Genomic DNA, 21814 nt, shown 5'->3' with positions numbered 1-21814 from the left:
ACAATTGTTAAGGGGATGCAGACCTGAGAAAGACGTTTGTCTTGTTTCCATCAGGGTCCCCCATTTTCAATTCATATAGACATTTATGACATACACAACATACATGACATTTATGGCATAGGGACATATAGGTATTTAGTACTGATATACATTTGTGACATAAACGGTATTCAAATATACAGTACTGTTACCCCTAGATCCTGACAGAGTATATACATATGATGGGGAGGGGACTGTACATTAGGAGTGGGTGGGTGGGAGAGAAATATACATACGGCGGGGAGGGAATATATACATGCGGTGGGGAGGAGACTGTCTATTAGGAAATAGTAAGCTGTGGTGCATACTAGGTCCGCTACTGTTCCTAATTTATGCAAATGACATGTCGTCAGCTTGTGACTGCAACTTGTTCCTGTTTGCGGACGACTCAGCCCTGCTGGTCTCTGACAAGAACAAGTTACAGGTTGAAAAAACCCTCAGCTCAGAACTAGGCAAAATCTGCATATGGCTCGCTGATAACAAACTATCATTACACATGGGCAAAACAGAGTCCATTCTCTTCGGTTCAAATAACAAACTCAGCAAGACCGACGGCTTCTCAGTTACAGTGGGTGACAATATTGTCACAAGGAAAGAAGATATTACCTACCTGGGTTCCATCCTAGAGGTAAATCTTTCCTGTGACAAAATGGCATCCAATGTAATAAAAAAAAGTCAACCAACGAACTCGATTCTTGTACCGGATCTCCTCACTGGTAAACAAGAATACCCTGAAGACTCTAGCAGGAGCACTCATTCAAGGGTACTACGACTATGCTTGCACCTCAATGGCGCTAAAAACAAAATTACAAACATCTCAAAACAAACTGGTCAGACTACTGCTTGACCTTACTCCTAGAACCCACCTCACCCCTGCCCACTTTGACAACCTAGGATGGCTTAGAGTAGACGACAGAGTACAGCAACTTGCAATGGGCCTGGTCTACAAGATACACTACACGACCAAGGTACCCATGTACATGTCAAAATACTTCCCAAAGGTCAGTGAATACCACGATCACAACACCAGAGGGAGCTCCACAAATCATGTTAAACCCAGATTCGGCTCAAACAAGGGACTAAACACGTTTCGCAATTATGCCACATCAATGTGGAACGCCCTACCCAAAGCTGTAAAGGAATGTGAATCACTACCCACTTTCAAAAACACTCTCAAAAAACACCTAAGGGAGACTGCAACTCGAAACTGGCCCCTGTAAATGTCCGAACACAACCCCCTCCAATGTACAGTAAATTACCAAGTATGGTCTTGTCAATAATCCAATGTACAGTTTTGTTTGTACAGTTGTACAGTGTCCCCCACCCACCCCTCCTACCCAACCCCCCCCCCCACACTCCTACCCAACCCCCCCCACCCAACCACCTCCAATGTACAGTCCCCCCCCACCCCCACCTACCTAATCCAATGTACAGTTTCTACGTCAAATGTATATACTCTTTTTTTCTGGACTCTTTTTGTATCACAAACAGTACTGTAATTGCAAATCTGGTATGTCATAGATGTAGCAGTACTGTCTATCTGTATGTCATGTATGTCATATATGTTACGATGAATTGAAAATGGGGGACCCTGATGTAAACAAGACGAAAGTCTTTCTCTGGTCTGCATCCCCTTAACAATTGTATGTATTGAGCTGTACTGCACTGTACCCATTCTGCAATCTGTTAATAAAGTTTTCAATCAATCAATCAGGAGGTGGTGGGGGTTTTGGGCATTTACGGTGGCCAGTTTCGAATTGCAGCCTCCCGTAGGTGGATAAAAGCGTCAGCTAAATGACTAAATGTAAATGTAAATGTAGGTGCTCTTTAAGAGCGGTTTTGAATGTGGGCAGGGATTCACATTCCTTTACAGCTTTGGGTAGGGCATTCCACATTGTTGTGGCATAATTGCGAAACGTGTTTAGTCCCTTGTTTGAGCCGAATCTGGGTTTAACATGATTTGTTGAGCTTCCTCTGGTGTAGTGGTTGTGGTATTCACTGACCTTTGGGAAGTATTTTGACATGTACATGGGCACCCCGGTCGTATAGTGTATCTTGTAGACCAGGCCCATTGCAAGTTGCTGTACTCTGTTGTCTACTCTAAGCCATCCTAGGTTGTCAAAGTGGGCAGGGGTGAGGTGGGTTCTGGGGTTCAGGTCAAGTAGTAGTCTGACCAGTTTGTTTTGTGATGTTTGTAATTTTGTTTTAAGCGCCTTTGAGGTGCTTTGGTACCATGAGGTGCACGCATAGTCATAGTACCCTTGAATGAGTGCTCCTGCCAGAGTCTTCAGGGTATTCTTAGTTTACCAGAGAGGAGATCCGGTACAAGAATCTAGTTCATTGGTTGACTTTTTTTATTACATTGGATGCCATTTTGTCACAGGAAAGATTTGCCTCTAGGATGGAACCCAGGTAGGTAATTTCATCTTTCCTTGTGACAATATTGTCACCCACTGTAACTGAGAAGCCGTCGGGGGAGGCAGGTCAGAGAAAGACTTTCGTCTTGTTTACATCAGGGTCCCCCATTTTCAATTCATAATGACATTAATGACATACGCAACATACAGATATATATCATGCCATTTCTGACATGACATATACAGGTATACAGTACTGTTACATTTGTGACATACAACACAAGATATGCAAATGTACAGTACTGACACTCTGGTTATCTTGTTATGTGATACAGAGAAGCAGCGGGAGTATTCGCATTGTGCTAGTTCTAGCCATAACAGCAGGAATGTATCTGTAAGCTTGGAAACGTTTAGTAAACAGTCAAACTGGAATCAATGTGTTGGATCCTTTATTCCAAAACTTTGCATACAGTATACCTGTATGTCATGTATTGTCATAAGTATGGCCCCCATAAATGTCCAAACCCCCTTCCCACCCCCTCCTAATGTACAGTTCCCTAACTTCCCTCCCTCTCGTATGTATATATTTATTATTTACTGTTAGGATCTCTGTTTAACAGTACTGTATATTTGCATATCTTGTATGTCACAAATGTAGGCAGCAGTACTGCATATCTGTATGTCTATGTCACGTATGTCATAAATGTCATGATTCGTTTAGATTAGATGATTAGATTCGATTTTTATATCTGTATATTGTGTATGTCATAAATGTCATTATGAATTGAAAATGGAGGACCCTGATGTAAACAAGACGAAAGTCTTTCTCTGGTCTGCATCCCCTTAACAATTGTGTGTATTGAGCTGTACTGTACCCATTCTGCAATCTGTTAATTAAAGTTTTCAATCAATCAATCAATCTTGGTCAGTGGACACAGATGAAAACATTAACATTAGGTGACGGCGCACCTGACCAGACTTCTTCTTTTTCTTTTGGCTTTTCCCGTCAGGGGTCGCCACAGCGGATCATCCGTTTCCATCTGTTTCTATCATCTGCGTCGTCCTCCGTCACTCCCGCTGCCCGCATGTCCTCCTTCACTGTGTCCATAAACCTCCTCTTGGGCCTTCCCCTCCTCCTCTTTCCTGGCAGCTCCATCTCCAGCATCTTCCTCCCGATGTACCCCACCTCCCTCCTCCGCACATGTCCAAACCATCTCAGTCTTGCTTCTCTCACTTTCTGCCCGAACTGCTCAACATGGGCCGTTCCTCTGATGTAGTCATTTTCGATTTTGTCCAACCTTGTTACTCCCAGAGAGAACCTTAGCATCTTCATCTCTGCCACCTCCAGCTCCGCCACCTGCTTGTTGGTCAGTGCCACTGTTTCTAGACCATACAGCATAGCTGGTCTCACTACCGTGCTGTAGACCTTTCCCTTTACTCTTGCTGGTACCCTTCTATCGCAGATAACCCCTGTCATCCTTCTCCACCCGCACCACCCGGCCTGCACTCTCTTCTTCACCTCCCTACCACAGTCCCCATTACTTTGGACTGTTGACCCCAAGTACTTAAACGCGTCCACTTTTGGTACCTCTACTCCTTGCATCATCGACACCACCCCTCCGTCTTCCTTCCCATTCACACACATATACTCGGTCTTGCTTCTGCTCACCCTCATCCCTAGGCCTGCCACGATAACACATTTTGCTGGGCGATTAATTGCCCCCGAAAATATCGCGATAAGCGATATTATTGCGACCGGTTAGAGAATTCTTTTTTGAGAAATTTATTTCCCAAAAGTTCTCAATTTTCTTTAAAAAATTCACTAATATAATGATAATAGCATAATAATGCAAGGACATCGTTTCAAAGTGCAATACACTTTTATTTAACATTGGAAGACATTTTAAATATCCTAAATAAAAAAAATGCTCAGTTTGATTGTTTATTATAAAACAAACTGAAACTGGAAACAAGCCCTCTGTCTGGCTTTTTGTGTCATCCTTTTAACATGTACATGTATTATTAATGTACCTTGCGCCGCGGTACCATGTACAAAATGTTAATAAAGTGTGAGGAAAAAACTGGAAACGTAATAAATAAAAAGGCAGTGAAACAATAATCAAATAAACACCAAAATATATACTATCTCTATTGGAATTGAGACTTCACCACAGGATAAACTAGGGATGGGCAAAAATAATCCAGATCGATTGATCACATGATGTACTCGAGTACTCGTGGAGGAAAACACTGTACAAAGTAAACGTATTTTCCGGTGTTTTAGACTTTTATTTTGAAGCCCACCGCTCCGTCTTTTCCGGTGTTTTAGACTTTTATTTTGAAGCCCACCGCTCCGTCTTTTCCGGTGTTTTAGACTTTTATTTTGAAGCCCACCGACCGGAGCGGAAGTATTGTTGTTATTATCCTAGCAGCATCTATGAGCGGCCAACTTGTCTCGTCCGGTTCTGTGTTTTTGAGCTAATGATAAAACAAATGTTGAGATTGTTGGTGAGCAACTAACTTTAGGTTAGTTTTAACGTTAGCTACTAACGTTAGATGCAGCTACTACAGGCAATCAACGATGAGGAGGAAGCGTCAAAGCCGTATAGAATAGAATAGCCCTGTGATGCGTAGGCACGGGAGCACAACTCGATTACCTGTTATAATAAATTAATTCATGTTTAACTTGTCCCCGTGTCCAGTCCTTTGACTAGTCCCACCCGTTCATTGTAAACAATGATGCATGTAATTGTATTAACGTTATTCTGTGTTGTAGCTATGCTATACGTTGTATTTCGTTTGTTAGCTATTTAGCTAATGTTGTTGGCATTGAATGAGCATCAACACTAGATCTTTAATCTTTATTTAGCAGTCCAGTTTCTCCGGGCAGTAGCGAGTAACTACTTGGGTCTAAAAATAGCTAACGTTACACTACAAAGAACGCTATTTGGTTAAAAGGAGCAACACTATTGAGAAATGTAGTTAAGCTATATGTGGCGTTGCTAGTGTCCCACGGAGCTCCCGTGCTGTGCTCTGTAGTAAGGCCAGCGGCCCCCCACACGGAGTGACTGACGAGGGGTACTGGTTCCGCCTCATTAAAACAAACGCGCAAATAGCAATTAATCGCGCCCGTCAAAATCATTGCATTTATTTTAATTATCGCGCCGATTAATCGATTTATTGCTTATCGCGGCAGGCCTACTCATCCCCCTTCTCTCCAGTGCATGCCTCCACTTCTCCAGGTTCTCTTCCACCTGCTCCCTGCTCTCACTACAGATTGCGATGTCATCTGCGAACATCATGGTCCACGGGGACTCCTGCCTGACCTCGTCTGTCAGCCTGTCCATCACTACTGCAAATAAGAAAGGACTGAGGGCCGACCCTTGGTGCAATCCTACCCCGACCTTGAACCCTTTCGTCACTCCCACTGCACACCTCACCACAGTCGCACTGCCCTCATACATGTCCTGTACTACCCTCACAAACTTTTCAGCTACTCCTGACTTTCTCATACAGTATCACACCTCCTCTCTTGGTACCCTGTCATATACGCCTTCTCTAGGTCTACAAAGACACAATGCAGCTCCTTCTGGCCTTCTCTATACTTCTCCATTAACATTCTAAGGGCGAACAATGCGTCTGTCGTGCTTTTCCCTGGCATGAACCCATACTGCTGCTCACTAATCCTCACCTCTCCTCTTAACCTAGCCTCCACTATCCTTTCCCATAGCTTCATGCTGTGGCTGATCAGCTTTATTCCCCTGTAGTTGCTGCAACTCTGTGCGTCTCCCTTATTCTTAAAAATCGGCACTAGCACACTTTGCCTCCACTCCTCTGGCATTTCTCGTTTTCCAAGATGTTGTTGAACAATCTTGCTAGAAAAACCACTGCCATCTCTCCTAGGCATCTCCAGGCCTCTGCTGGTATGTCATCTGGGCCTACCGCCTTCCCACTCTTCATCCTTTTCAAAGCTGCCCTCACTTCCTCCTTACTGATCTGTTGCACTTCCTGGTTCACTGCCTACACACTGTCCGTCCTCCTCTCTCATTTTCCTCATTCATCAGCTCTTCAAAGTACTCCTTCCACCTTCTCACCACACTGACCAGACACAGATGCAAAAAATTACATATTCAGTGACGGCACACCTGACCAGAAACAGATGCAAAAAATTACATATTCGGTGACGGCACACCTGACCAGACAGATGAAAACATATTAGGTGATGCGTGACGGGCCGGCACACCTAACCAGACACAGATCAAAACATATTAGGTGACAGCGCACCTGACCAGATCAAAACATATTAGGTGACAGTGCACCTGACCAGATCAAAACATATTAGGTGACAGCGCACCTGACCAGATCAAAACATATTAAGTGAAGGTGACAAGGAAAAGGAAAGATGAAATTACCTACCTGGGTTCCATCCTAGAGGCAAATCTTTCCTGTGACAAAATGGGATCCAATGTAATAAAACTAAGTCAACCAACAAACTAGATTCCTGTACCGGATCTCCTCTCTGGTAAACAAGAATACCTTGAAGACTCTAACACAGGGGTGGGCAATTATTTTTCCCGGGGGGCCGAATGAGCAACTGAAAATATGTTGGAGGGCCGGGCCAAAATTCCAAACTCAATTATGCATAATATACATTTTATTTCTATATAAAAAGCAGTAAATGGCATTGTTTTGACCCCTGGTAAGAGTGTATGTTATTATTTGGCAATTAAAAGGTGAGGTTAGCTTTCAAAAATATCATTTATTCAAATAGAATTTATTTCCAAAATGATAAACAAAATGTGAAACATTAATAACAAAGGGCATGTATGAAAAAGTGCTATACAAATAAAGTTATTATTTTGAGTTTCATATACTATTGAAACAAGGATTTTCTTAGCTTTCTAAAGACATCACATCATCTTATAGCCAAAATAAACAAGACATGAAAAGTGTCCCAGTAGCCTTTTTTACTCTACATGCCTATATTAAACATTTAATGTTTTCAGAACTGTGCAAAGAAAAGAAAAAAAAAAGATCAAGTGTCCCATTTCACTTGTTATATTTCCACATTTTAGTGTTCTTCAGCTCTCTCTTTTTTCATTCAGTGTGATAAATCCAGTCTCTGTTGAGCTTTAACAAGTCCATCAAAGTCAGGTCGCATGTCTGAGGTGGAGATGCGAAGCACAGCTGCCAGATGTTCATCAGTGAGAGAGGATCTATACCTGGACTTGGTAAACGTCATGACTGAGAATGTCTGTTCACATATAGGTGGATCCAAAGAGAACCAACATCTTCTGAGCATGTCTCCTCATGTTTGGAAAGTTCTCCTCCTTGAGAGCAGAGTAGAACTCTAGCAGTGATGCTGACTTAAAGTGCTCTTTCAGTAGTGAATCAGACTGCAGGTCAATGAGTTCAAGCTGAACATCAGTGGGTGCACTATCAACACTGCAGGTAAAGGGAGAGGAAACCAGCTGCATTTCATCCTCAACCTTTTTGAAATCTTGAAAACGCCTTGAAAATTCATCATGCAGTGCTCCCAACATGGATGAGTACCTGTGCCGGTGATCAGCTGATGGTTTGACTTCTTTCAGGGTTTTCATGTGTTTGAGATTGTTGCTGCCTAGTTGCCTTGAAATTAATTGCAACTTTGTCATGAAGGCTTTCACATGGCTATGCATTTCATGAGCAAAAATGCCCTTGCCCTGCAGTTGTGTGTTCAGTAGGGATGGGTACCGTTCACATTTGAACCGATACGGTACCGGTACCTGTGAATCGATACCAGTACCCAACGGTACCTTTTTTCTGTACTTTAGTCTCTAAAAATTTAATCTACCTACCTCAGTTGTGAAAAAAGAAATCCAAACTTCAAATAACCACACTTTCGACCGTTTTCGGCTTGCCCCGACTGCTTTGTTGTTGAATCAAGTCAAATCCTAGGTAAGCGTATATTGTGCGTGTGAACGTTGACATGAATTTTTTTTTTATTATTATTATTATCATGTAATCTTTTGCGGGCCGGTCAGAATCATCCCGCGGGCCGTATCCGGCCCGCGGGCCGTACAATGCCCAGGTCTGCTCTAACAGGAGCACTCATTCAAGGGTACTACGACTATGCTTGCACCTCATGGTACCAAAGCACCTCAAAGGCACTAAAAACAAGATTACAAACATCACAAAACACTGCTTGACCTTACTCCTAAAACCCACCTCACCCCTGCTAGACTAGGCAGAATTTCTGAAAATGTGCTTGTATAAAGTGCTGAAGGCATTTCGTGTTTATTTTTGGTACACAACATTTCTAGGGGTATTAAGGGGTGCTGAATCCAAATCTGCTGTATACCAAGCACAAAAATGTCAAATAAGGCCTCAAAATTTAGAAATCCAACATGGCCGCCAGCACCAGGCCCTCTCTCCACAAAAACAGGTGCTAAACCCACAGTTTTTATTATACTGACATGAAACTTTGCACAGAACATCTGCACCCATGGAGGAAGAAAGTAGGAATATAGCTGGGGTGCAACCATGAGTAACAGGGTGTTTTTGACTGTCTAACTGTAATCTTTGTATAGGCGAGGATAAATAAAATTAAATGTCTTCAGTGTTTGCAGGAATACTACAGCAATTTGGTAATAACTGTACAGTGTTGGACACCAACATTAGAATCCCCCAAGTCTTAGCTTTCTTCAGGTACCAAGTTTATGCAGGTAGCTCTTATAAATCTGGATATATAAGCATTTTAATGTAAGCATGCTGTTTTAGGCGAATTTTCTAAAAATAAATGGTGGGTTAAGTGTGACTACACAAGGTACAAACCTGAATTAAATGTGCTTTTGTAAGTTTTCTTACATACATCAACAAGGACTTAGTCACACCGGAGATTCAAGAATCCATACTTGGCGCAGAACACCTTGGACAGGCACAACTGAACATGTTTGTGGACAAACGTTTGTGTGAACCTCCAGATAGTGACCAGCACCTGAACCTGAAACCACCCATTCGAATGAACAACGCCAAGACATTTGCCTCTTTGTATGAAGTTCTGCAACTTTCCAAGAACAAGCAAAACACCATCAAAGTGGACAGGCAGATTCTACAAATGCTCATCACAGCTTACAGAGCAGGTCGTAAGGTAGACCTTGACAATATCCTCCAGCATGAGCTCATGCCCATCCCGCCATCTCTGGGCACAACTAACGGGAGTCTACATTCCACCAACAAGTCTGTGTTTGCAAATATACTGACGAAACAAGTTAAAACCCCTGCAGATCTTACCCTTCAGGGACCCAGCTGCCTGGTCATTGATGGCCAAGCTCTGGTAATGGCACTCGGAAAGCCACCTGACACTACAACATTTGGTGACTATGCCAACAAGTTCACTGACACCGTGTTGAAGATGGGAGCAAAATACCAGAGAGTAGATGTCGTCTTTGACAGATACCATGACCAATCCATCAAAACAGGCACAAGGGTTTTTGTATGAAAGTATTCTGTACTTCTGTATGACAACTATTAAAGAAACTTGAAACTTGAAGGGTGAAACGCAAACAGCGCCACAGACCAGTACGTTGTGAAATCAAAAACAAGTCTGTTCCACTTCCTGCCGATTGGTCGAGCTTCATGGCCCTTGAAGACAACAAATCAGATATCGCTCAACTACTCTCAAACCACCTGATAGAACACAGCCCGGATGATGAACCTGTAGTTGTAGTATCAGAGAGGTTTGCTGAAGCGACAACTGTCAAGTCAACAGATCCAGATCTTGAAGTCTCCTCTCTGAGTGCTGACCATGAGGAAGTCTGATTTTCTCATCCAGGCTCCAGTGGAAACAATCGTCGTGTCAGCGCGTGACACAGATGTGCTGCTTCTACTCTTGGCTCACTATGACAGAATCCGATGTACGCATCTCTACATGAAAGCTGGGACATCGAAGGATCCAAAATATTTTCCAGTACATGACATTAGAAAGCTACTATCTGATGATCAACTGGACACAATCCTTGCCTTCCATGCCCTCACCGGCTGTGACAGTGTGTCCCAGTTCAGTGGTCATTGAAAGAAAACAGCCTGGCAGGTGTTCGAGCACCATCACACTGATCTTGCTGGCCTTGGGAAGGGCCCTTTCACAGAAGATATTGTGACATCAACAGAGAGATTCATCTGCAAGATCTATGGTGTGCCTGAGGTGGATATGTGCAACAAAGCAAGAGTTATTCTGCAAAGGCCGTCCACAAGAGACTCTGCCACCAACCTCGGATGCTACATCTGTTCCTCCCTCCCCATCAACCTGGACCCCCTGCAATTTGCATACCGCCCCAACAGGTCCACGGAGGACACCATAGCCCATGTGCTGCACACAGCAGCATCACACCTGGACAAGAGGCAGGGGAACTATGTGAGAATGCTATTCATTGACTACAGCTCAGCATTCAATACCATAGTCCCCTCCAAACTCATAGCCAAGCTCAGGGACCTGGGCCCCGTTCCCCGTACCTGGATAACTGAGTTAGCCGGATAACTTTCGGTTAAGTCTGACTTAAGCCGGACTTTCCGGCTCCCCGTACCTGGATTGTCCAAATCACCATGACAACAGATCCAAAAGTTTGAGCCTGGTCGAAAGCAGGGTTTAAGTTCAAGTTAGCCGGATGAAGCACAGCCACGCCCCCGCAAAGAAAGTGACAGCGCGTTTCCTGAAATTATTCCCACAGTCTAGGATCTGCTTTATACCATTCTGAATTACGTTTTTGTGCTCCATTCTTCCAGAGGGGGCTTTTGAAATGTAAAATAGACCCAAAATGCTGATACTAAATTCACTTTGTCCTAAATAATGCACGTTATATATACCGTGGCGCTCGCTCGGTGCGATGTACACATTATGTGGTTATTCTAACAACGCGCAGCATTGCAAATGTGAATCCCGCGGGGATATTTTTAATGATTGAAACCTATCGCTCGTTTGGCTCTGATTCCTTTCATATTCTCCGCTGTGGATGTTTAATGGAGCGCCTGGATTGTGTTTCATTCAAGCATAAAATTGAAGTGTCTATGTGTGGATTGTGGATCTTGTCTCGTTCATTAATGTATAAACAATGAATTTATCCCATCTGGCACAGTGGCGCAGCGGTAGTGCTCAATCCTGCCAACCCAGCGACCGGTGTTCGAAACCCCGTGTTTCCAATATAATTTTTTGGAATATAATATTAATGATTATACGCCAAAGTAGCCTAGTTTCAAGTTAAAATATTATAAATCTACATGCATTGAGGATGTCATTCTTTATATAGCTCTCAACGTGCACCAAATTGAATTATTCCTACATCGCAAAAAGAAGGGGGAGACTAGGTTTCGAACCCCGGTCGTCTGCGTGAAAGTCAAAAGAAGAACCCGTTACACCACAGTGGAGATAAGTAAAAGATCGACTATACATCAATCAATGGGAAGAGAGCCGTATCGTTATTTTGTATAACAGTTTAACTAATTATTTTCGCTAGCAAGATCTCATTTGATTATTCAATCCAGCAGGCAAGTTTAAAGAAATATAATCTGATTGATTGAGGTAATGAGGGACTTAAAATTAGCCTATAGATAACGCATTTAACTTGTCGGCGAGGCGATTGAGCCGTACTGCAATATGTTACTAAAGTTTTAAATCAATTAATCAATCAATGCCGCTAGAGAATCAGGATCTCTGCTCTCGACACTTGCTGCCTTCTCGGCTGAGGCGGGCACGCGCACTTATCCTGGGTCTCAAGTCTGGCTTGAGTTAACGAGACTGAATCCACCTTCGAGGAACAGGAAAATCCCGGCTTCAAACATCGGGTTAACTGAATCTGGATAATGACATCTTGATCGACTTAGTTGAACCAGGTACAGGGAACGGGGCCCTGGGCTTGAACTATGACCTCTGCCAGTGGGTCTTGGACTTCCTGACGGGCAGACCCCATGTGGTGAGAGCAGGCAACTGCACCTCCTCATCCATCACTCTCAACATAGGGGCCCCCCAGGGCTGTGTCCTGAGTCCCCTCCTCCACTCCCTGTACACACATGACTGTGTGGCACAGCGGAACAACAACACAATCATCAAATTTGATGACGACACAGTAGTGGTGGGCCTGATCTCTGCAAACAACGAGAGGGCCTACCTGGAAGAGGTTAAGGTTCTAGCGGGATGGTGTCAAGAGAACAGCCTCTCCCTGAACGTCAGCAAAACAAAGGAGATGATTGTGGACTTTAGGAGGTCGGGGTCAGGGACTACAGCCCCCTCGGCATCGACGGGGCACCGGTTGAGAGAGTGAACAGTTTTAAGTACCTCGGAGTCCACATATCCGAGGACTTGACATGGACCACACACATTGACAGTGTTATCAAGAAGGCACGACAACGCCTCTACTTCCTTAGGCGCTTAAGGAAGTTCAACCTGAGTCAGAAGATCCTCAAGAACTTCTACTCATGCACAATAGAGAGCATCTTGACTGGCAAAATCACCTCCTGGTTTGGGAATAGCACTGCACAAGACCGCAGACTACAGAGAGTGGCCCGTTCAGCCGAGCGCACAATTGAAGGTGGGCTTCCCACTCTCCAAGACATTTACAACAAACGGTGCATGGGCAAGGCTAAGAGAATAATCAAAGACTCCAGCCACTCAAACAACTGCCTCTTTGAACTGCTGCGGTCAGGCAAGTGATACCGGAGTCTCATGGCAAGCACAGAGAGACTCAGAAGGAGCTTCTATCCCCAGACCATCAGGATGCTCAATGAATTAACAATGAACAATAAGCAAACCATCAACACACCCACAGCGCACATACACTCACTTAAAGGTGACATGCATTATAAATGTCATTTTTCAGTCTCTAGCATTGTATTATAGTAATAGGAGTTAGTATCAATGTGTTTTTGTGTCTAAATACCATATTGGCGGATTGCTCTCATACAGCTCAGACCATTTCCTGCTAGATTTAATTAGGTCATCCTGATTTGAGGCATATCGTGACGTCGCCGGGGCCTGGGTAAGCGGACAGTGATGCGATTGGCTCTGTGGTTGGAGCTAATGCCCGCCCACAATCTACCTTGACTACACAGCGAGTGGAAACCACTTCCTCATACTGGGAGGCAGAGTGAAACCCGACACCTCTGCATGCACTCTGCGAGGGAGAGAGATAGAGAGAGGAAGAGAGAGAGACAGAGACAGAGAGAGAGACCACTGTGCAAACACTCCACGCGCAGGTCCCCCCCCCCGCACAGAAACACCGCCCCGCGGAGAGCAGAATGATACAGAGGGAGAGAGTGAAAGAAAAAAAGAAGAAAGGAAGAGAGAGGGTAGGGCCTTATCAATAACGGCTTGTCTTTTTCCCCTGGTCTGCTGGACACACACAAGGAAGTGAATTATCTCTCTCTCTCTCTCTCTCTCTCTCTCTCTCTTTCTCTCTATACCAGTCGCAGACTGTGTGGGCTGACTTTCACTCAAAGTGCTTATGGGCAAAGCCAGGCCATAACAGCCTGAAATTCTGAGGCTGAAAAATGATGGTTTTGAGTACTTGATTAGAATTATTTTTTGAAAAAAAACTTACAGATGTTAATAGACTCACAGGAATTGTGTAAAGTTGCCCAAATAGTGCTAGGAATAGCAATGCAGGTCCCATTTAAATAAACAACACACTGTAGCACCCACTTTACCACTTTAGACACACTTTACACTTTATATTTATATTATTGGTAAGGAAATTGCACATCATTCTCATTCCTTATTGCACCTCACCACTACAAGGTGGCACCACAAGCTAAGCTATACCTCACCATTTTTGTACCAGCTGTACGTACTTGACTTCTTGACTTTCTATTTTATACTTATTATACTTATTTTATACTATCTTGTTATTATCTAGCACACTCTCAGGAGCAACACAGAAAGAAACATTTTATGCAAAGTATTCCATATTCTGTATGACAACTAATAAAGAAACTTGAACATTCACTTATATTGATATGGTAAAATAATATTTGTATTTTATTATATTATAATCTATTCTATTTTATTCAGGAAAAGTGGCATTGGATGAATCATGCAACTGCAAGACACCTGCGACACCTGCCTGAATACGATTGATGACTGACAATAAATAACTGTACCTAAGCTACTGTACGCATATTAAGGACTATCTAATTTGCATACATGGCATGTTGATTAACAAAAATCAAGAGAAAAGAGTTTGATGAATAAATCCATGGCCTGGGATCATCCTGCTTTTCTTTCTTATTTGGTTGATGAGTTATGCATCAATAACGACCACAGTTTCTGCTATAAATATGAGTTTCAAGCAACATTTTCACAACTGATCTAAAATCAGGATATGATTTTAAATTCCTCATGTATGCAAACATATAAAAACACATTTCATTCATGTTTCTACCTTGTTTAGTCAAAAAGATATGCACTTAAATAGATAGGCTGGCGGCCATGTTGGATTTCTCAATTTTGAGGCCTTATTTGACATTTTTGAGCTTGGTATACAGCAGATTTGGATTCAGCACCCCTTAATACCCCTAGAAATGTTGTGTACCAAAAATAAACACGAAGTGCCTTCAGGGTTATGATTTTCTGAAAATTGACCCCGTCTATGCCCAGTACAGCAACAGCAACTTGCAATGTAGTACAGCAACTTGCAATGGGCCTGGTCTACAAGATACACTACACCACTAAGATACCCATGTGCATGTCGAAATACTTCCCAAAGGTCAGTGAATACCACAACCACAACACCAGAGGGAGTTCCACAAATCATGTTCAACCCAGATAAAATCATTTAAAAAGTAAAAAAGAAAAAGTATAACCTTTTTTTTAATAAAAGAAAAATTGTCATAACTTAGAAATGAGATTGCATAGGTCTATGAATCGATATCGCGGTTTTGTTTCGATTAATTGCCCAGCCCTACTGTGTACAGTAAGTTAGCTTGGTGATCATCATTGTGATGTAATATAAGCTAAGCTAAAGGTAGCTAACAAATTGGCTAGCTACTGTTAGCATACAAGCTTTTACAAACACTGTACTTACTTTTTCATCCTCAACTATTTTTCTGATCCAGATGCATAAGTCCTCTCCATGTTGCTGATTTATACTTCGGCCCTTTGGTGCAAAGTTTAATTTAGCCTACAGTGCTACTGCCTACACAGTAATGTTACTGACTGGGCTCGCCAAGCCCTCTCAAAGCATGGGATAGGAAATGGTGTTCTCTGATTGGTGTAAAAAAATTTGTCAGAACTGTCAATCATTCAAGCCCCATTCAAATGAATGAGTGACTGTCGGCCTCCCTGGGCGCGCACTTACTGTCCAATCAAAGGTGCTAATTCGCTGCCATTCACTTACATTAGCTAGTGAAGCCACAAAGGAATGTTGCCTCACTAGCCAATGTAAGTGATTGGGAGCTGTGTATCACTTGAAAAAAAAAATAAAAATCACTGGCATTTTTTTTCACAGAGGAAAACATTTCTAATAAAAATAAATATTAAAAGAAATAAAAGAAAAATATATATGTATATTAATAATAATATATATATATATATTTTGTCTGTATACTAGTGAAACACTGCCTCACTAGTAGTCATGCAATAACCTCATGCAATAACCTCCACACAGTGTTTCCCCCCCCAACCCCTCCCTACCCAAGTAACCCAACCCCCCCCCCCACATAACCCCACCCAACCACCTCCAATGTACAGTTTTTACGTCAAATGTATATACTCCCTTTTCTGGACTCTTTTTGTATCACAAACAGTACTGTATTTGCAAATCTGGTATGTCATAAATGTATAGATGTAGCAGTACTGTCTATCTGTATGCCATGTATGTCATATATGTCATGATGAATTGAAAATGGGGGACCCTGATGTAAACAAGACGAAAGTCTTTCTCTGGTCTGCATCCCCTTAACAATTGTGTGTATTGAGCTGTACTGTATTGTACCCATTCTTCAATCTGTTAATAACGTTTTCAATCAATCAATCAATCAATCAATAGTGTATCTTGTAAGCCAGGCCCATTGCAAGTTGCTGTACGCTGTCGTCTACTCTAAGCCATCCTAGTTTGTCAAAATGGGCAGGGGTGAGGTGGGTTTTAGAAGTAAGGTCAAGTAGTAGTCTATAATCGTGGTTAACAGTTAAGACAACTCTCTCTCTCTATCTTTCTCTCTGTCTCGCTCTCTCTCTCTCTCGCACACACACACACATTTTGTCTGTCTTTCTCTCAGGACACACATTCTATCGGTCTGTATTTCACAGGACACACACACATTGTGTCTTCCTCAGGACGATGGCTGATGGCTTTTTGATGGAAGTGTGTGTGGATTCTGTGGAGTCTGCTGTCAACGCTGAGAAAGGAGGTAAAGTGGCCCTCACACATTTGACAAATGGAGTCATTGGGATGAAACAAATGCCAACATGAAGCAGGATGTTCTAACCAATGTACCCGTCACCCAAACCTTGTAGACATGACCAGAAAGGAAGTGATTTTAAGTGCTTTTTTACACTGTTGACTAGGCCTGATAGAATACTGTCATTTAAGATGACTAAGCATAAATTGGAGGAAAGGGTAAGATACATTACATTGGCTATTACACATGTATTTACTGTCCACACAGAAACCGCCCTCAAAACTGTCTCTTTTTTGTATTGTTATTATTATTATTATTATTATTATTATTATTATTATTATTATTATTATTATTATTATTATTATTATTATTAATGAATAAAAAAAGAGACCTTTGTCCTTTTCTTGGTTTGAGTGTTTGAAATTACCCAGAGATTCAACAGCATTGAAAGGCAGGTCACTTTTATACTGTGAGAAAGGAGATACAGTAACTGGATTGTTTTTTGGCACTTGGGCCACACAATTATTTTGTGTTCAATACTGCATGTGTTTCATTCTACCACAGTACAAATAAAAATATTAGATAGACATAGATCCTAAACATTTCATATTACTTTAATGAATGCAATGTTTCTCAAACCTTAATGCTTGTACAGGCCACCATAGTTAGAGCACCATACATGTACACATAACCTAACAAGGCCACTGGCCATGACAATATCCCCTCCAAATTCCTCAGAGACTCAGCAGCCGCCATCACCCCGGTACCGCCCTGTTTCTACCTCCATCTCGAAAGTCATGGAAAAAAAATTCTACGAACAGGTCGAAAAAGTACCTAGCAAAAAAAAAGCTAATCTACGAATTCCAATCTGGCTTCAGAACATCCCACTCCACTGACACATAATAATTGAAATTCTTTATTGGGAAAACCACATTGAGATACAGTATCTCGTTTTCGAGAGGGTCCCGCATTTTGTGCAATGTAATCAGGGCCGGACTGGGGAAATAATTCATACCGGGAGATATAGCGCGAAATATAGCCCCAGTCAGGCCACTTTTTAAGCGGGGGGTCTAGGGGTCCCCGACCAGGATTTTTTTTGTTACAAAGACTTAATTTCCTGCATTCTGGTGAATTTTAGTGCATGTGAATCACAAACTAATGAGCCAACAATTGCTTAGTACAATGTACTGTTATGAACCTCAAATAAAACTGTTGTGGCACTAGCAATGCTACTCTCTCCACCTTCAAAAAGAAAAAAGCAAGAGCACAACATATTTTTCTATTTACTATTATAATAGTTAACCACTCTCTCCACCTATTCAAACAGAGCAAGAGCACAATACCATATTCACTTTACTGATGCACTACCCATCAACAGTTAAAATAGCCCTTTACACAAACATTAAATAACAGACATTTCATTACAATACTATAATAACAGTAGCCACTGCCAGAATAGTGACACATGTATCGCGTGTGGTGAGCACACGCATGCATGCACAACGAAGACAGAAGATTGCGTTGTCTCAATCATTTTAACTATAAAATGAGCTCAAAGTATGAGCTCACTGACTGAAATTTCCAACAAAAAGCATCAATTGTCAAATAATATTGATCTAGACTAGATGTTTTTGAGGAAATTAGAAAGGGAACAACAACTTAACCCTTGTGTCTGATCAGATTCTTATTTTTTTGATAACTTTGCAGCGATTATGTTTGTAGCCAATATATGTGGCAAAGGTGTGTAATCTTTGAATTATTTTGACTTTCTCTTTCATAAATTGTTTAGTCAACTTCAGCCCCGATCATAACCACCACATATTGTTTTTTGTAATGTCAGATTTAACAACTCCTTTCAGAAAAGTGGGAGTATTTAATTTTTAATCTTTTTTTGTGTATTTAATTTTTTTATTATTTTTTTAAACAAACACATAAACAAACATGACAACACACGATAAGATATACAAGCATTAGTTGTCAGTGCACATCCAATGAAATCACATTTTAGTTAATTGTCTTATATAGGATATACCCTTAATACCTGTTATCTAAAAACCTACACACATATGCTCCAGCTCGTACCCCCCCCTTCCGGACCCCCCATTTAATTTGAAGTTGAATAAAATATTTATTGACCTTGGTGCAAGAAAACATTTGATAAATGTTGCCGGATTTAGCAGCATCTCCTGTAAGGGCCTTTCTTTTTCTTTGTTTTATCCCTCTCTCCTCCACCCTCTCTTTCTTCCACTGTCCATCTTGACATCAACGTTAATTGACTTTCGCTCTACTGTATCTCTCCCGAGTCCCTCACTACCTCGCTCACTGCCTGGCTGTTCTGCATCATAGTGGCTCTCGCTCGGTGTCACTCATGCACTGTCCTCGCACACGTGCACGCGCACTGAATAAAATTCCACAATGTACCTTTATCCCAGTATTCGTCTGACCACACCCCTCGTTAGCTTACCTTCATAAGCAGGTGTGTGGCCATCTGCTCTCCTCCTTCTCGCTTTCACCACAAGGAGTGCCTTCGGTAGATCCCCACTTGACGTGTTGTTAGTTGAAAAGAGTTGAGACGTGTTTACATTGTGCTTAGTTTTTTCTTCTCTCATAACTATTTAAAAAGAAAAAGCTAAGTCATAATGTCTACCTCGGAGAGTAGACCCACTCTTCACCAGCGGTTCTCCATTCCCGCCTCTGTCGTGCGTGCTGGTGCGGGGCTGCTGCCACTTTCGTGGTTGCCAACCCAGCCCAGGAGACAGCCGATGGATAGTTTGCCTCTCCGAGGAGCCGGTGCATCGGTGCCGTCGCCCCGGCGGTGGCCTGATCTCGACTCTGGTTCCTCTGGTTCCAGGGAATCGTCCGTTGTTGAGCTGCCGGTTCTTTTGGTTCCGGAGGATTTGCGACGCAAGCTTTTCGCGTCTGCCCGTTCACGTCGCAAGATGGTGGCCTGCAGACGCGAACGGCCTGGGTTTGGGGAATTGCTGGAGACCAGCGAGGATGCGTCGGTCTCTGCATGTCCGATGGAAACTGAGGATTTCATGGAAGAGTCGGACGGATTCTTGTTTGAAGGCCCTGTGGAGGCGAGTATCCCTCCCGTCCAGGAAACACCGGAGGGGGGAGAAATGTCTCCTTGGGGCGCCTTGTTCGAGGATGTCGGGGAACCACCTCGGCCTCTTCGGCAGGATGCCCTGCTATCAGCCACATCAGACTGTGGCTCCTCAACCGGTCGAAGCCTGCTGCATGTGAGGGATGCGGGTTCGGTGGAGGAAAGTCAGCAGGGGGAACTGCGGGCTTTGTTTCCCGAGCTCATGGCGGTAGCTGCCGCTGCAAACGGCGTGCCGCTGCCGCAGCCATTGCCTGCTCCTGCCCCCGATGATCTCATAGGTCATATCTGGCAGCGTCGCCCGGTGAGAGGGGTTGTCTACCCATTTTTCCCCTCAATGGGGGCCTATGTTCGTCGGGGCCAGGCGATGTCTCACATCATGGGACTTACTCCCGCCTACGTACCAGTTACGCGGGTGTCAGGGTTGGTCGAAGGTATGTTAGAGGGCGTGCCACGGCTTGATAGGCCGATGGCCGCTCTCCTCTGTCCGGATGTGGTGTGGGAACCATTATGCAAGCCGGTTCTCCATGGAAGATCGGCTAGGCGATTGGCATATTGGGGTGACCAGTCATTTATCGCTGGTACACAGTCGCTGGCTGCGGCTTCTAACATCGCGCAGCTGGCTAGATTTGTATCAGGGATAATGACGGGCGGCACGGGTCTGACCGAGGTAAAATGCGATCAGATCACCCAGGCGGCAGGAGCTGTCCTGCATCTTACCCAGGTGCAGGCCATAGCCTCGGGGAAGATGCGCGCCCTGGCCACCCTGACCCAGCGCCACCTTTGGCTGGAGCAGGCTCGAGTGCCAGAGAAGAAGAGAGCCCCTCTTCTGACGGCCAACCTCTCCGATGCTGGATTATTCGGGAAGGCCCTGCAGCTGATGACCTCAACGTGCAGAGAGATGGCAGAGGAGCGGTCCGTGCTCCAGCCCCATTTTCCGCCTCCCGTTCTTGCCGGTGGAGTCAGAAGGCTTCCACGACGTCGAGCTCCCTCCGCCGTGCCTACCACTGCCTCCGCCGCCACTGCTGGCCCCTCCAAGAAGGCCAGGAGGAGAGACGGCGATTCTGCTGCCGCCGGCCCATCCACGACCGGAGGAGACGGTAGGGAACGACGTGACCAGCAGCCGATCCACTACCGTCCCTCCGGGGCTTCTCGGGGTGGCAAAACTCGAGCGGCTCGAGGCGGCAAAACTCGAGCTGATCGGTAGCCCTGAGGTCCCGAGTCCGACTGAGGTAAACCCCCAAAGCCCGGACGGGACACGACAGGTGAAGGCTCGCCTCTAACTCACTAGCGTGAGGAGGCGGATGAAACGCCTGAATCACAATATCCCTGGAGCGAAAAGAGCTCCGGATATTTTTTGGCACGAAGACTGGATTAGGCCTCAGAGTCGCACCGCTATTGGCACGAATAGACAAGCACTCAGGCCACACCGAGAGAGCACACAGCTCACCCACGCGCTTAGCGGAGGTGATGGCCAGTAGGAACGCAGTCTTGAAGACAGCTGCTCCAACGACGCCTGCTCAAGAGGCTCAAACGGGGCCTCAGCAACCGGCCGAGGACCAGTTGGAGGTCCCACTCGGAGACAGAGAACGTTCCACCGGCTTGAGACGCCGAGCGCCAAGCAGGAACGTCCCACGAGAGGGTGGCTGAACAACGTTCCCGTGTAAGCCATGGTAGAGGACGGAGCGCGCGCGTACCGGATAGCGTTAACCACAGAATAGTCAATACTAGGGATGTCCGATATTATCGGCCCACCGATATTATCGGCCGATATCGGCATTTAAATGTGATATATCGGTATCCGTTTTAAAAAACAATAAAAATCTATATATATATTTTTTTTACATTTCTATAACCTTTATTTACCCAGGCAAGCAAGTAAGAACAAATTCTGATTTTATTTATTGTCAAAAGTATGCATAATGTTGTGTTAATTCCACAACAAGAGACA

General features: G+C 43.8%; 1 protein-coding gene across 4 annotated transcripts in view; it reads left to right on the top strand.

Annotated features, from left to right (window-relative positions):
- cutc (cutC copper transporter homolog (E. coli)) overlaps positions 1-21814 on the top strand; it is an 86027-nt gene that overhangs the window by 572 nt on the left and 63641 nt on the right. For 2 of the 4 annotated variants that reach the window (XM_084322283.1, XM_084322280.1), the window contains exon 2: positions 16669-16769. In XM_084322283.1, coding sequence (XP_084178409.1) covers positions 16669-16769 — 101 coding nt within the window. Of the gene's footprint in view, positions 1-16637; positions 16770-21814 lie in introns of all 4 variants that reach the window. The other 2 variants (XM_084322281.1, XM_084322282.1) reach the window with 2 other exon arrangements.

This window comes from Notolepis coatsorum, assembly GCF_963971535.1.
Source record: "Notolepis coatsorum genome assembly, chromosome: 9".
Lineage (NCBI taxonomy): Eukaryota > Metazoa > Chordata > Actinopteri > Aulopiformes > Paralepididae > Notolepis > Notolepis coatsorum.
The sequence above is the reverse complement of the archived record's forward strand: the minus strand, read 5'-3'. Positions and strand labels throughout refer to the sequence as shown.